The sequence below is a fragment of the Narcine bancroftii genome, chromosome 2, assembly GCF_036971445.1.
Source record: "Narcine bancroftii isolate sNarBan1 chromosome 2, sNarBan1.hap1, whole genome shotgun sequence".
In the NCBI taxonomy this organism is placed as follows: domain Eukaryota; kingdom Metazoa; phylum Chordata; class Chondrichthyes; order Torpediniformes; family Narcinidae; genus Narcine; species Narcine bancroftii.
In genome coordinates, this window is record NC_091470.1 from 300,298,656 (window position 1) to 300,314,828 (window position 16,173).

Here is a 16,173-nt window from a genome sequence, read left to right on the forward strand (position 1 = left end):
GATCTAGGATCCTTGCACTAAGGCAATTCCAGTTAGTAATGGCAAAGTTAAAATCACCAATTAGTACAACCTTAACTTTAACATTAAATTGCTGTTTATTCAATCATTTCCTTTCAATCCCTGCTGAAAATTTGGAGCATTGTGGTATAATCCCATCAAAGTGATTGCTCCTTTCTTTTGTAGAATTATTTTTATTTATAAGGGGCAATCACTTTGTGATTATGCCATATAGCTTCATTTGTCAATTCCTTCATCTCTGACGATAGCTATAATGTATTTCCTCACGCAACACTTCCTCCCCTTTTGAAAACTATCCATCATGCCTGTAAATACTATATCCAGGAACATTGAGCTCCTATTCTTGCCCTTCCCTCAACCATAATTCGTGATTACCGCAATAATTCTAGGCTCTCGGCTCATCTCCTTACATTAAAGTAAATTCCGTTAAGCCTACTAGCCTTGTATTCTCACTCCATTTCTGGTTGATACATATGCTTCTTTTCCCTCCTGCTATGCTGTCATTTTGGATTTTATTTTAAACTGCAATTTTACCAATTGAAATTCATAATTTACAATTTCTCACAGAGTAATAAACTATATAATTACCATAACACATTACTTTCAAATTCATTTCATATGAATAACCTTATATTGAAAACAATACCTCTAAGATTGTACTGAACATGCACTGTTGGTAGATATTTGTGGCATATGAGAGATTCAGCTTGTGTGGTGGACTTCGAAAATATACTGTATATGTTTTTCAAATTATAATTAGTGCAAGGCTAACTTTTTCAGCTGTATTAAATGTATTTTTTTCTGTCATCAATTTAAAGAAAATTATGGAAAATATAAAATGTTTTCTACTTAGCTTTATAAACAAGTGCTTCATGGCATTGATATGTTCATTTTAAACAGGAAAATCATCAACGAGTCAACATTTTTTTTGATTATGCAAAAAAAACTAAGAACACTGCCTGGTCCTACTTCTTACCAATGTTAAATCGACAGGATCTATTTACTGTTCATATGGTGAGTAAAATATTATACCATGGCTATGAGGAAAAATTGCTCCTAAAGGATGGGTTTGAGAACTTGGTAATTGATGTTATGAATTTGCATAGATTAAGCTCTATCTCCACTGCAGGAAGATGTGTCAGGTGAAAGCTTTGCATGATCTTGGGTTGCCCACTTAAATTATTTAAATATTCAACAAGCTAAGGAGACTTTTGCTTGAATGATTGTGAAAATATTGGGGGATATCAGATGTCATGTGATGTAGAGGAGGGAGGAGGTGGCCTCCTGAAGCTCCTGGCTAATTAACCATATATGAAATAAAGGAAAAAAAAATTATGATAACTCAAACAGAAAAAAAAAGTAAGAATTTACCTTTATAGTAAAGATGTCAAAGAAGAATCAACAATTGTCGGTGACTTAGCTCCCAGTGTGGTGGAGTTTTTCAACAGAAAAGAGCCTACTTACAGGAAGAAGCCGGGGGTTGTAGCTCATCCTGCCCCCCCTATGCAGACAGCCCAACGTCTGGGAGGAATGGTGGATCGTCTTCGGCGTTGGAGCCAAAAGACACTGGAGAGGAAAAGAGGAGACTGAGCATGTGTGACGTGAAGGAGCACTGGCAGAAATAAGAAGAAGGAATTCTCTCCCAAAATGGCAACTCGGAGATCGACCAAAGTACAGGGGAAGGGAATGAACTGGTCAACGTTAAACCAGTGAGTGAAGTACAAGCTAAAGAAAAATATGCTAATGAAGATGTAATGAAAGTACTCTTATTGAAAGATCAGAACACAAATAAAAAATTGGATCATCTTTTAAAACTCGTGACCAGGTTAGAGGCAAAAATTGGGGTTTTAAATGAAAGAGGGACGGAAGTGGAAGAAAAGGTGGATGAAACAATGGAAAGAATGGTTAATGTGGAGAAAGAATTAAATATATGGGCTACAGAAAATGCAAAAATAGGGGAAAAGATAAATTATTTAGAAAATTTTAGTAGACATAATAATATTAAAATAGTGGGACCCAAAGAGGGAGAGGAGGGGGAAAATCCCATCCGCATCTTTCAAGAATGGCTACCGAAGTCCTAGGAGTTCAAAATGTTGGAACAAATATAGAAATTGAGAAGGCTTATAGATCCCCCTTTTGATGTTCAGGAATCGATCAAAAAGCTTGCTCTATATTAATTAGATGCATGAAATTTGAGGATCGTGAAAGAATATTAAGAGCTACAGTGAAAAAAGGTCAAGGAGAGAGAAAGAAAACCATTGGAAATTGAAGGTGAAAATTTATTTTTTTATCCGGTCATAATGCTGCGTTACTAATGCGTAGACGGGAGTTTTATCCACTGAAGAGCACCCTTTGGAAAAATGGTTACAAATCTGTGTTGCGACAACCTGCCAATTTGAAAATTATGATGCCAAATGGACAAAATAAGTTTTATTTACTGACATTGAAGTAGCAAAGAACTTTGTGAATAAGTTACTAACTTTGAGGAAAACTGAAAGAGAATGAGAGAACTTCTTTGAACCTGATTTTTAAAATTTGAATAATAATACTTTTTTTTCCTGTACATTTGTATTTGTTTGATATTTATCCATTGGTGGAAAAAAAGAGAGTAAAATTTTCTGCAATTGTTTTGCCTGGGAGGTTAGCCTCCAGAATCTATACATGCGTGTTAGTGGGTTTTCTCATTACCTGTATAATAGAGGGGAGTGGTGTTTAATCTATTTTGCACTAAATGGAGGGTTTTCATATCTTTTTCTTGGAAGTGTCATTGGTACTTGGTCCTATCTTTGAGGGAAGGGAAATAGGTCTCTGAAGGGAGTGTGGTGTGGGGGGGGGACAGAAGGAGAGATATGGAATAAGTAATAATAACAATAGAAAGTGATAATTTTTTTCTTTGGAATGTGATAATTATAGATTTAAAATAATGTTGTAAATTTTATGTTACCTTCCTATATTCTTGAAACCCACACTGTTGCCCCTTAGATCTGGTAAAGTCAGGAAAATTAGATCCCTCTAGTTTGGATGATTGCTCCAAATATATTTCTTTCATTTTCTTACTTTTCTTTAAGGGATTTTTACTTTACTTTTCTTCTTGGTGAGAGGAGGTGGGTGGGGTAGATTAGATTTGGGTTTTAGTCAACATGTAACATGGTTTATATATGATTATTGTATAATGAATTTTGAATATGGATGCATGCATGACTTGAAAAAATTTAAAATCAAATATTTTAAAAAGAGTGCAAATGTTGTGAAAGAGGCAGGATCAGGAAAATTCTTTGAAGTTTGATGTTGATGTAGTGGTGTCATTTTATTGTTTGCAGATCTACACTGAGGGCAATAGCTTTCCACGTGCAGCTTCTAATTTTTCATCTGTTGGCAAACTGTGTTTTATCTGCTTGTATGCCATGTACTGCATGAGGACATGAAAAATGCTCACATTCCCCTCGGAACATGTCAAATTTGAGTCTTAAACAAGCCATAGAAATTATCTTTGAGGACCTGGTGTTTTAATTTTAGCTACAGTAATTATGCCAATAAACAATCTTCTCTAAGAATATAACATAAGGAACAGGTACAATCTACAGAAAGCCATCTTCTGAGTGAAATGGAGATTCCGGATGAGAATAGAAACAAAGAAAGATACTTGAAAGCTGTGACTGGGCATAAATGATATAGCCGACTACAAACCCAAATCCAGTGCAATAGGAGACAACAAAGCTTCACTCCCAGAGGACCTCAATGCCTTCTACATCTGATTTGACCACCAGAACAAGAAAGAACCATTGCGAACCCCAAAGTCCCCTGATGATCGTCTACTGACAGTATCCAAAGATAACGTGGTCTGACTTAAGGAGAGTAAATGCAAGGAAAGCAGTTCTGGTAACACATGATTACAACCACCATGACCTGTTTTCTCATGTATATGTCGAACAATCAAATTAGAAATAGAAAATGCCTTAGCTAATATAATTGGATGTTTTACTTCTGGCATTATTTCTTTTTTCCATTCTTCCACTTACTCTCAGTACATAATTTACAAGAATAGGATTTAGCTTGTAAACACAACTTGTTTTTGTAACATACAGATACTTCAATTTTGATATCTCTTTATCAAATGCCTTTTTCTGACAAAAACAAATTATCTCCAATTCAGCATTCACCAACATCAATTGTTGGGTAACAGCTCTTTAGAGCCTTCAGATTCTCTTTCTTGATACGATTTAAAAGCATAGTTTTTAACCTAAGAATCCATACTATAGCCATTTTCAAACAAAACCATAAAGAGTGATAGCAAATTAAGTGAGTGATTGGGTCATTTTCATTAGATATTTGAATAGTATTTACAGTAGTGTTTTGGATTTCAGGATCCTCCAGTGAAATTTCTTTTAACCCTTCCAGATTTTTTTTAACATATCTCCATTGATTAGCATGCAAAACCTTTTTGATTTCATTAACTGTTAGTTACAAAAGTATGAAACCTTGTGGTTTTGTTATTGATGTATTTAAGCACTGATATACTATCAGTCCAAATCATAGAGTCTGCTAACTCCATCTGTAATTCTCTTCTTAAAATAGTATCCATTTTGCTCACCATAATAATGGCAATTCCATTCGAAGTACGGTGACTGGCTTTAATGATGCCACTCTGGCTTTTCCCATTACAAATCCTCAATGTACTTGCTCTTGGTTGTTTTGTCATTCTAAATAACTGACGGTACCAAAACCACCTTCGCTTGCGTCAGCAAAGTGGGGTAACTGAGCAAATGTGGCAGTTCCAAAATCTGTTGGTTTAAAACATCTGTTGACTCAAAATTTTCTAACATTTAAAGGCTCTCAATCTAATTGTTCCAATCTTGTGTGATGAAATCTAGTATAATTTCATCCCTACCAAATTTTCTTCTGCACAATTTTTGCAGAATTTTCTTGGCTATTAATACTACCGTGCCAATATTCCCAAAGGATCATATATTGAGCTGACAATCAAAAGAATATCTCTTCTTGTTAAAGGCAGTTTTTTCAAAACAATTTGGAATTTGAAAACATCGAATTTCGACAGGTTGAAGGTCACAATCCAAATCAAGATGTTTTATCTCCTTTGCTCTTTCTGCCTCAGGAATAACAGCCAACACATCTCGACTGTTGCTAAACCATTTCACAAGGAAGAAACCTTTATTACAAATCTCCTTTAACTCATGATAAAGATCTATTGCTTCTTTTTCTGAAACCACTGAAGTAAGACAATCATCAACATAGAAATTATTTCTGATGATGCTTATAGCTTGAGAACTAAATTGCTCTTCATTATCTTCAGCACATTTTCTGAGAACAAAATCTGTACAATTCAGTGATGAAGTTGCTCCAAATAGATGAACTGTCATTCTGAATTCAATCATGTCTTCACTGTAATCTCCATTAGCCCACCATAACATAGAAAATACAATCTTCTGTTGGTACTTTTACTTGATGAAACATCGCTTTAGTATCTGTAGCAATTACAGTAGGTTCTCTACAAAATCTTATCAAAACACCTATTAAAGTACTGGTTAAGTTTGCACCTTGTAGAAGTTGAGAATTCAATGAAACTCCTTGAGATGATGCTCCACAATCAAATACTATGCGTAGTTTCTTATTTTGTGGATGTATAACTCCTTGATGAGGTAAGTACTATTTTTTAAAAGCGTCTTTCTGTGCCAAGATATCCTCTGATGCCTTTTCTATGTAACCCTTGGTTATCATATCCAACTTGACGTTTGTATATTCCAAATGAAAGGAAGAATTTCTCTTGAAATTCAGCATACGCTGTTCTGCAATTATTTTATTATCTGGCATACAAGTTTCCATTTTCTTCAGAGGTAATGCTATACAGTAATGACCATCAACATGTTTAACAGAATTTGAAACTAAATCCAGAAACTGCTTATTCTTCTTTGAAGGTTCTTGAATATCTTTGAGATATTCAGGAAAATCAATTTTAGACTATTGTTCCCACAGATCATAAAATTTCCAAACTGAAATTCTGTTGACATTCGCATTCAATGTCTCTTGATCAATTTACATTTTTCCTCCTAATGGTCTGTTATTTGTCCATCCAAGCAACGTTCTCATAGCATAAGGTCCATCATTTTGACTCCTTATTACTTCTAGAGGTTCGAGAGCATTGGTACATCTAAAATCCAATTAACATCTCAATCTTGGCATCAATCTTAGGTAAGCAAACATCTTTTAGATGAGCCCACTGTTTGATATTATTCTGATATCGAATATTTCCTTATTCACAGGCATAGTCTTCTGAGTATATACACTTGGAAGATCGCCAAATTCATTGCTATTAAATCCAACAATATGTAAACCTGAAAATATATTAGTTTCAATGTTCTTTTCATCATTCATGGTCTTCAACAAGATCTGTGATCTTTTTCCATTAAGATTGTAATTCCTAGATCAAGAAATGCATAGGTCTTCAGTATGAAGCTTACCTTTTTAGCTTTAACCTGCATAGGAACTATTGAGAGGGCTTTGTCACTGGCCCCAGTAAGACTGTCTGAACCGAAGCTGAAAGCATCCTCTCTGACTGTGTCTATAGTCTTGGATTTTAATTGCTTGACTTCCTTCTCAACTTTACTTTGTTGAATATGCAGTAACTTGGGTTGCTTTAAACTGCATATATCACAACTGAGTTGCTTATTACAAGTTTTGCTGATGTGTTCTCTGATTTTATTGCTGACCAAGAAAGAATCTTGTTTGTGGGCCCTTATGATTTTATGTTCATTGCCATAATGATGATACAATAATTCTTTTGCCTTTTTAAAACTTTGGTCTGGATCCATATATTGGCAACTTTTGACTAACTCCTTCACCTGTCATCCAGTATACTGCTCAAGATAATACAGACAATCTTTAGCATTTTTAGAATTACTTTCAGTGTGATGTTCAAAGGATTTCATGAACGTTAGATATTGTAATGGATCTCCATTTAAAAACTGGAATTTCCTTCTTAGGTAAACCATATGAACCTTGTTGTTGTGCAAAAATAGCAGAGATTTCATTTTGTTTTGGTATGTGATATTCTATTGTCTTGCCCACCATGGGCTGTGACTTGTTGTCTTGAGGTGAATGGAGAAAACAAGTCTTGAACTGGTCCCATAGGTGTAGGACCTTGACTTGTAAGTGATAGCATTGATGGGAATCCTTGGGTTGTAAGTGATGGCATTGGTGGAGAACCTTGACTTGCAGCTGGTTCTCCAGCAACATGAAGAGACATCAGTGGTTGAGTATGATCAACTCGTCTGGTAGAATTTATTTTTGAAATACCTTCCTTTCAGGGAAATCCTTGTATTGTGCACTCTGGAGAGATTGAATGTCGCTACATCTTTCCATGGGATTGGTCATTGTGGTTTGAGCACGAGCAATGACACGTGGCTCCTTGCTTGTGTAAATTTGATTTTTGTGGCTGCATTACCTTTTAAGTTGCTCTTCTTGCTTCAATTGCTGAATCTTCATTTCATCTTCTTGCCTTAGTTGATGATTCTTGATTTGAACCTTCCTCTCCTCTAAAGCATATCTTTTCTCCATCCACTGTTGTTGTGCACAGACAGTAGCCAAGTCATCATGGGTCTTTGCATGCATAGCTGATATGCTTGAAGCACGTGAAGCTGTATTTGCTCGAGATACCTTTGAAGATCTTCCTGCACTCATAACCTTGGAAATACTATCATCAGGATTCACGTCTGAATTTTCCAATATTGCTGATTGAGTCTCTATCTTCTGCATTTCACTTGGTACAACACCAGTTGACTTTGCAACATACATTCATTTGTTCCAGTTCCACTAACCTTTAAGCCAGCTAATGAGGCCTGCAGTGCCTTGACAGAGTCCTTTTCTTGTTTGGTAGTTGAAACCGCTTCTTTGGTGGCTGGCTCCAACCTCCTGCCAAGCATTGTCAGTTTATCTTGCTGGCTCAACTCACAACCAAATAGTTCTTTGAGAGGAGCTGTTTGCTCGAGGTCTTTAGCCTGATGAAACTTCTTCTAATCCATCTTGGGTTCTTCACACTGCATATTGGCTTTTCCTGGGAATTGTAAACCAATTTGTATCTTGTGTGGTCCCTTTAAGATAATTGCTCTGCATTGTCTCTGTGTATATGCACACAATCTTTCTTGCCTCTTCAAGGTCGACCTTGGCTCAATTTCAAACTGTGCAATTCACAGACATGTTTTCATAGAGGCTCTTGGAATATTCTATTATTGTAGCATATATGCCTGGCTTTAAATTAAGTTGTAATTCTTTTAGACAAGTTCTAATGAGCCTTTCTTCCAAACAAACTTCACAATTAAATTTTTCTTTGAATCAAAATGTAGATGACACTTTCCTTATTCTAATCTATCCTAATTTCAAAGTATCATCTTCCAAAAGCATGAGCAACAATATTCTGAATTTTGATCTCTTTAATCCAACTCTGTGACTGTTGCTTTATGTAGCTTTAATTTGTTAATGAAACGGATAAACATTTTGCAAAGTTTGCATTAAGACTTTCATAATGATGAATAACAAAGTATTTACTGTATAGTAATAGAGATAAAACATATCAAGAAGCTCAAACTTTAGAGATTCATAATGATATAGATAAACAAATTTAAAGAGAAACACAGAATATTCAAAGAAAAATCTCTTGTCTTCGCGCTTCCTCTACATGTTGTCAAATAAGAAGGAAGTCGTTAGTTTGGGCGGATTTTATGGCATATTACATCATAGTCACTATGGTAACACTACAAACAACTCTCTTAAAGAGAGAGGCACAAAATTAACGAAGAGTTTAAAAAAAAACAAGGTTTTAACCTTTACACTTAGTCCCCTGCTCTATTTGCTTTATACCTACGACTGTGTGGCTCAGTATGACAATAACATCATTCCCAAATTTGCTGCTGATCTCATGGTAGTGGGTTGTTTAAAAAGGGACGATGAGTCAGCACACAATAGAGAGAATGAAATCTTGGCTGAATGGTGCACTAACAACAACCTCGCACTCAATATCACCAAAATTGATTGTAGATTTTATGAAGACCAGAGGTATATGTGAAGGTGAGCAAATTTAAATTCCTGAGAGTCACTATATTGGAGAACCTTTCCTGATCCCAAGAAACGAGTATCATTGAGAAGAAAGCACACGAGTGCCTCCACTTTATCAGGAGTTTGCAGAGATTCGGTATGGCATCAGAAACCTCAACAAACTTGAACAGGCTCATCATGCCTTGGTATGGGGGTAGCGGAAAGATCTGCAAAAGATAGTGGACACAGCCCACTTCATCACAGGTAGAACTCTCACCACCACAGCCAATACAGTGAGCAAATTTACTTGAACTGCTGCCACCAGAGAGCAGCATTGAGGATCCACACCATCCAGGACATGCTCTGTTCTCACTGCTGCCATCAGGAAAGAGGCACAGTATAGGTGACACAAGATTTGTATGACAAGGTTCGGGAACAGTTGCTACTCCTCCACCATCAAAATTCTGAAACAACAAACTCTCAACCCTCTGTCCTCTCTGATCACTTCAGCTTTGTTCTCTTTCACCCTTCCACTTATCGTCCCATATGTGTTACCCGCCACACCCCCCCACTCCATCTCCCCCCTCATCTTCTTATTTCAAGCATCTGACTGATTTTTGCCACTCGCAAAGGAGTGCTTAGGCCCAAAATGACAACCTTTTACTTTCTTATGGAAAGTGACCTGCTGAGTTTCTCCAGCTTTCTGTGCTGCACCATTACTTGTGTTGCTTGGAGTATGTGTTCAGTAGACCTTTTGTATTAAAAGATAGAGATAACTTGTTTCTGAATATCCTAAAAAGTTGCCAAACAAAATAAGTTTAGAGGGTTGATTAGAAAATGGGAACATCTCTATACATGATTGTATTTATCATGTTTGATCACTCATTTTCTTGAAACGAATGCAAATGTTTGTGAAAATTGCTTTGTGATCAAATGTTCATCTGTGAATATTTTTTTTCCTTGAGGCCTGCATTCAGATTTCTTTGTTTTTTTTAGTAGGCTTTTGTATTGCTGTAGTTCTAAGAAATTATCAACAATGGTTATATCAGCCTATCTGAATAAAAATGACCGTAAGTCATTAGAATAAATGTAAAAGTTAATGTATCTGTTGAATGTGGAAATTTTGACACTGTCATTCTTGTGGTCCAGTTCAATTTTTTAAAACTATTTTTAATTAAAAAATTAGAAACATTTTGCTTTTAATATCCACAGGCAGCAAGAATTATAGCAAAGCTGGCTGCTTGGGGTCGTGAGTTGATGGAAGGAAGTGATCTGAACTATTATTTCAATTGGATTAAAACTCAATTGAGTTCTCAGGTTAGTTTATATCCATTTTGCTTGGGTCAGTTAATTTAACTCCATTTTAGGATACTGTCCTTGATACTAGCAGCAAAAAGTCTGAAGTAATAATTATACAGGTAACTTAAAGATACTGAAGTTAGTGGACTGAATGAGTGCAGATGCATTTGTTGAATGAAATAGCTTAAATGGTCTACTGCAAATGCTAATTAAGTAGAATGTGCTTGACTGTTTTGAGATCTTATTTTAATATTCATAAAGCTTATCCTGTTCTGACTAGAATCTGACTGGTAGAATTTTGTATTTAGTTTAACGTCAACAAGACTAGTTAACAAAATGAAATTACAATGGATTAAGCTAAAGTCGACTTGGCTGATATATTAGCAAATATGACAGCAGGGAAAGAGTTGCCCATTTCCTTTGGGCATAAAGATACAAGAGATGAAAAAGCATGAACCTCCAGATTTAAGGACAGTTTATTTCCTGTTGAACTGTATGATGCCCTTGCACTGTACTTTTCTCTATGTTCTGCACTTTGCCTTTGTAACATTATTCCCTGCAATCTTTGATTAACTGCAACACTCTATTCTGCCCTTATTGTTGTTCAACCTACTATACTTGAGTATGGGTTGATTTGTGTCGATAGCACAAAATACAAAATTCTTACTATATCTCAGTACATGTAGTAAACAATTCAGTTAAAAAAATTCAATACAATAAAATGGGAAGCTCAGTAAAATTGTATCCCAGTAATGAAGATATTCTTAAAGGAGAGAGATAAGCTAACCAAGAAAGTTAGAGGGTATAAAATGGAAAGAAAATGGAAAAAAAAGAGGCAGAAGTTAGACTAAAAGATTAGGATACATTTAGAATACAGCAAACAAGGACAAAAAAGCCAACCAAAGTGAAAATAAACTGAAGGAAAAGGAGTGTGGGATATAAAAATAGATAACAAAAATTTGTTTGTAAAAAAGAGATGAAAGTGAACATTGCTGATTGAGAGAATGAGGTGAGGGAATTTATTTTTGGAAGAAAGGCAATAGAAGAACATTTAAATATCTTGTATCCTTCTTTATAATAAAGCATATTACAAACATTCCATCAATACTGAATAAAGTGATTGTGTCATGTGAGGAAATTAAATGCAATCACTAATGGATCTTATTCAGCAAATTAATAGGCCTGCAGGATGAGCAATCCACTATTCTAAATAGCTATATCTTTGGAAAATTGACATCCCTTCTTAAAAAGCAGGTAAACTACAGGCCAATTAGTGGATAGCTATTAAAATGATCATTAATAAAATGATAGCTGTCTGTTTGGGAAAAATGTGGACTCATCCATTGTCAAGGAATTACTGAAGTCTTCAAGTTTAGAAAATTTAATGAGAGAGCCACTTGGTAAAGGATAAGTCATCTAATTGTATTTTGAAATGGTGGGTACTATAAAAAGTGAACATATATGGATTTCCTTTGAATTTGTAGAAAGCATTTAATAAAGCCCTTCTTAGCACTAATGCTGAAGTCAAATTATTGGACAGGGAATGAAATTGGCTGCATAGAGGAGACAAAGATCCATGCAGGTGGTTTAATTAGCAGAATTTGTAACTTTTGAGATGAAATCTTACATACATGAATGAGTTTTCTACATGGCTTTTCTATTCCAGTATATGCTAAACATCTAATTAGGGTGGCATCACAGTGGATTGATTTTTTTTGTGGTGAATCAATTTTGATAAAATACACATGATACCATCTGTTTTAGTCTTAAGAGTACTTCCTTGGTAGCAACAGAGATTCAAACAATATTGGGTAACCATTGTTAAAATATAAAGGATTTACAGAAAATTACATGGGAATGGCATGTGGACCTTGTGTCTAAGGAAGAATTCAGGGAGCAGAGGTGATGTTACAATATTCCAGCCCTAGTTAATAATACCGCAAGTAATTCAAATCAGCTTTGCTTAAGAAACATATTTACCTTGGGCCTTGTCTACAATAACTAACCAGCAGGATACCAAAGGTTAATTGTATGGAAATTATGAAAATAATGGCTATATTTTCTCAAATAGAGGTTAATAAATTACTTTATTTCAACAATCAGTGACTAAGGAGAACATAAGTTGGGTAACAGCTGGTCATCAGCTAAAAATTACAGCTGGGCATTTGAATTTGGACAATATTAATTCACATACAATGGAAATTTAGAACTATCTGGCAGACAAAAGTTGATAATGGGTCAATTTTTAAATTTGAATATTTATTTGTAAATGTTTAGTTAAATAGACATGAGAAGCTAAACGATCTGCTATTCTTTCTGACATTGTCAAATTTTTTGGCATATGTTAAGTCTTTAACATAATTTCTGCTTCTGATTTCTTTTGGTAAACAATGCTCTTTCAGTCTCTTTATTGCTCGCTGCATGCATCTATTTTAACAGCTTAAATTTATACAAATATTTTCCAAATGTTGATCTTCTGTGCTTTCTTTTCATATTTTCTTGATACACCTTTAGTCTTAGAGAAATTAGGCAGACTATTCCACTAATTGATGCATCTCGTCCAAGGGCAGTCTTCCGCTGACTTCTAGTCAAAGGGAGAGGTGCAGGGCTTATTTTGTGAGGAATGGGTATGAACATCCAATTCTTAATCTAAACAATCAATTCCTCACTGAAGCCATGCATCTGTCTGTACCTTCTGGATCAACTGACCATGAGGGACTTTGTAAAACACCTTGAGCGACCTTGTTAAATGTTGAAGATTTGATTCCCAAATGTGAATGCAGTTCTCCAATTGGTTTCATTCAAAGTTCCATAAAAATCTGCTTTTATTTCAGCTATCCAGTGCCTGTAGTCTGTTGCACTTTGGTTAACTGATTTGGTGTTTTATAGTGTTTAATTCATATTATTTATTTTTTCATTTTAAAAGTGGTTTATGGTATGATAGTATGATTGAGTTTGAACATCTTTCTAAGAATGACTAAACATTTTTCTGCTAAAACTGTGAGTGAGACTTAACCAGCTATTATAACCTTTCTAGCTTGCGATATAATTTGTTGGTACAGGCTGAGATAATGTTAGGAAAGCTCTGGATAAGAGCAGAGAAGAAATTTCTTTAACTAATAACTTTTAGGAGTGGTGGTTTATTCTGCTGTCCAAACAGAATGGTCTAGCTGGGCTTGATGTTTTCCGCAGGCCTTGCATACATCTTTCAACCATGATGTTCCTTGCATTAGTCCTGAGAGACATCCTGCATGCTCGGCTAAAGAAAGGCCCAACTCTTCAGCAGATAGTACTTTGGCTAAATCCAATCTTTTACTTGATTTGGGACAGAGGGCTATCACGATGAATGAATTGTGACAGGTTTCAAATACCATTATTTGTCATTGTGCGCCAGTTGTGCATTGAGTGAATGACGTAATTTCAGTAACTTTTGGCACATTTGGATCTTGTGAACTTGGCCATGTGGCATGTCTCACAAATCCTTGCTGATTCTGATACTGCCCTACATCTATGTATTGCACATCTTAGTGAATGAGATTAGAGTTCACATATAGAGAGGCTCCATAATTACATTTTAAACTGAGATCTTCTGGAAGGAGCAAACAGAAATGATGTAAAAGTTGTGGTTACCTTGCATGGGCAAAACAGTCTGCAGTACTTGTGAGTGTAATTGTGCTTGAAGTCTTGGTTGCAACTTGTTTTGTGAAACAATATTATAGAACTTAGAACAGTTCAACACAGTCCAGGCCCTTCGGCACTTGATGTTGTGCTGATCTATATATTCCTATCAAAAGAAAATCTAAAGCCTTCCTACCTCTATTTTTATTTGATCCATGTGCCTGTCGAAGAGTCTTAATGTTTCAGACTTCACCACCTCCTCTGCCAAGGCATTCCAGGCACCCTTCAACTCTTGTGTCAAAAAACATCCCCTTGATGTCACCCCTAAACTTTCCTCCCTCCACTTTGTACGGTTGTCCTCTGGTGTTTGCCTCTCCTACCCTGGGAAAAAGGTGCTGGCTGTCCTCCTTATCTATGGTTTTCAAAATCTTATAGACCTCTGGTAAGTCACCTCTCCTCCTTCTTCACTCCAAAGTCCCATCTCTGCTAACCTTGCCTCCGAAGACTTATTTTCCAATCCAGGCCACTTCCTGGTAAATCTCCTCTGCAATTTCTCCATATTTTCTACATCCTTCCTATAATGAGATGGCCAGAAGGAACACACTATTCTAAGTGTGATCTCACTAAAGATTTGTAGTTGCAATATGACCTCGACTCTTGAACTCAATCACTTAACTAATGAAGCCCAGCAATTCACAGGCTTTGTGAACTATCCTCTCAACCTGTATGGCAACCTTTGAGAGATGTATGTATCTGGACCTAAAGGTCCATTTGTTCTTCCACACTGTTAAGTATATGACTATTAACCATGTACTCAGCCTTCAGGTTTGACTTTCCAAAATGCAACACCTCAGATTTATCTGGATTGAATTCCATCTGCCACTTTTCTGCCCAACTCTGCATCCTGTCTATATCCTTTTGTAACCTATGACTACCTTCAAAAACTACTGACAACAACTCCAACCTTCATATCATCCACAAACTTCAAACGGAGCCATCCTTCCGCTTCTTCATCTCGGTAATTTATAAAAATCACCAAGAGTAGGGTTTCCAGAACAAATCCCTGCAGAACTCCACTAGTCACTGACTTCCAGGCAAGCCAATTTTGAATTTCACACAGCTATGTTTTCATGAATCCCATGCTTCATGACTTTCTGAACGAGTCTCTCATGGGGGACCTTTTCATATTATTTAATAAAATCCATATAGACCACATCTTCGCCCTACCCTCCTCAATTTCTTTTGTTACCACCTCAGAAAAATCAGTTTGGCTTGTGAAGCATGACCTTCCGCTCACAAAGCCAAACTGACTATCCCTGAGAAGACTGCTTCTCCAAATGTTCATAAATGTAGCCCTTAAGAATTCTCTCCAATAGTTTGCACACCACTGACGTAAGACTCACTGGTCTAAAATTCCCAGAATTCTTCCATTTGCTTTTTAAAACAAGGGGACTATATTTGCTGTTCTCCAATCCAATGGCACCTCCTCTATGGCCAAGGAGGATATAAAGATCATTGCCAACCTCCCAGTTATCTCTTTCTTCCCTTCCCACAGCAACCTGGGGTATATCTCGTTCACCCCAGAGACCTCACAATCTTAATGTTTTAAAGTAAATCTCGTACTTCCTCTTTCCTTATCTCCACATGGTCCAGAATGCAAACTTGTTCTATTCTGACCAAGGTTGATTACTCCGGTGAATACTGAAGCAAAGTATTCATTTAGGACCTCCCCAACCTCCACTGCCTCCAGTCACATGATGCACAGGCATCATTTCAAGTATGATTTTTGCAAAAGTTTAAAAATGTTCCCTATAAATGAATATTTTTTTCCCTTCCTGTTGCAATCCTATCTCTCACCATCCTCCCTTTTCAGACAACTTCCTATTGGACTGCATAGATTAATTTTGTGAGACATTCAATTCCCAGAATAAGACCTTTACAATCAATTCATTTATTTTTGATGTGTAGGGACTATTAGTTTATTGACTATGTCCATTTTACACACCGCAAACTGGTATGAAAGTATAATCTTTTGTTACAATGCATTACTGATATTTTTTTTTTCAATTTTAATTGGATTTTATTTGATTGGTATTGCCAAATTAATTAAATTTTATAGTGATTCTGATATTTCGAAGAGTCTTTACTTTAACTTCATGCATGTGTAATTTCCATGAATTATTTCCTACTTCA

General features: G+C 35.9%; 1 protein-coding gene across 6 annotated transcripts in view; it reads left to right on the forward strand.

Annotated features, from left to right (window-relative positions):
- The window catches only part of atp6v1h (ATPase H+ transporting V1 subunit H), a 91,633-nt gene that overhangs the window by 22,587 nt on the left and 52,873 nt on the right, over nucleotides 1–16,173 (forward strand). For all 6 annotated transcript variants that reach the window (XM_069921494.1, XM_069921499.1, XM_069921497.1 and 3 more), the window contains 2 exons: nucleotides 919–1,032; nucleotides 10,276–10,380. In XM_069921494.1, the coding sequence (XP_069777595.1) occupies nucleotides 919–1,032; nucleotides 10,276–10,380 (219 nt within the window). The remainder of the gene's footprint in view (nucleotides 1–918; nucleotides 1,033–10,275; nucleotides 10,381–16,173) is intronic.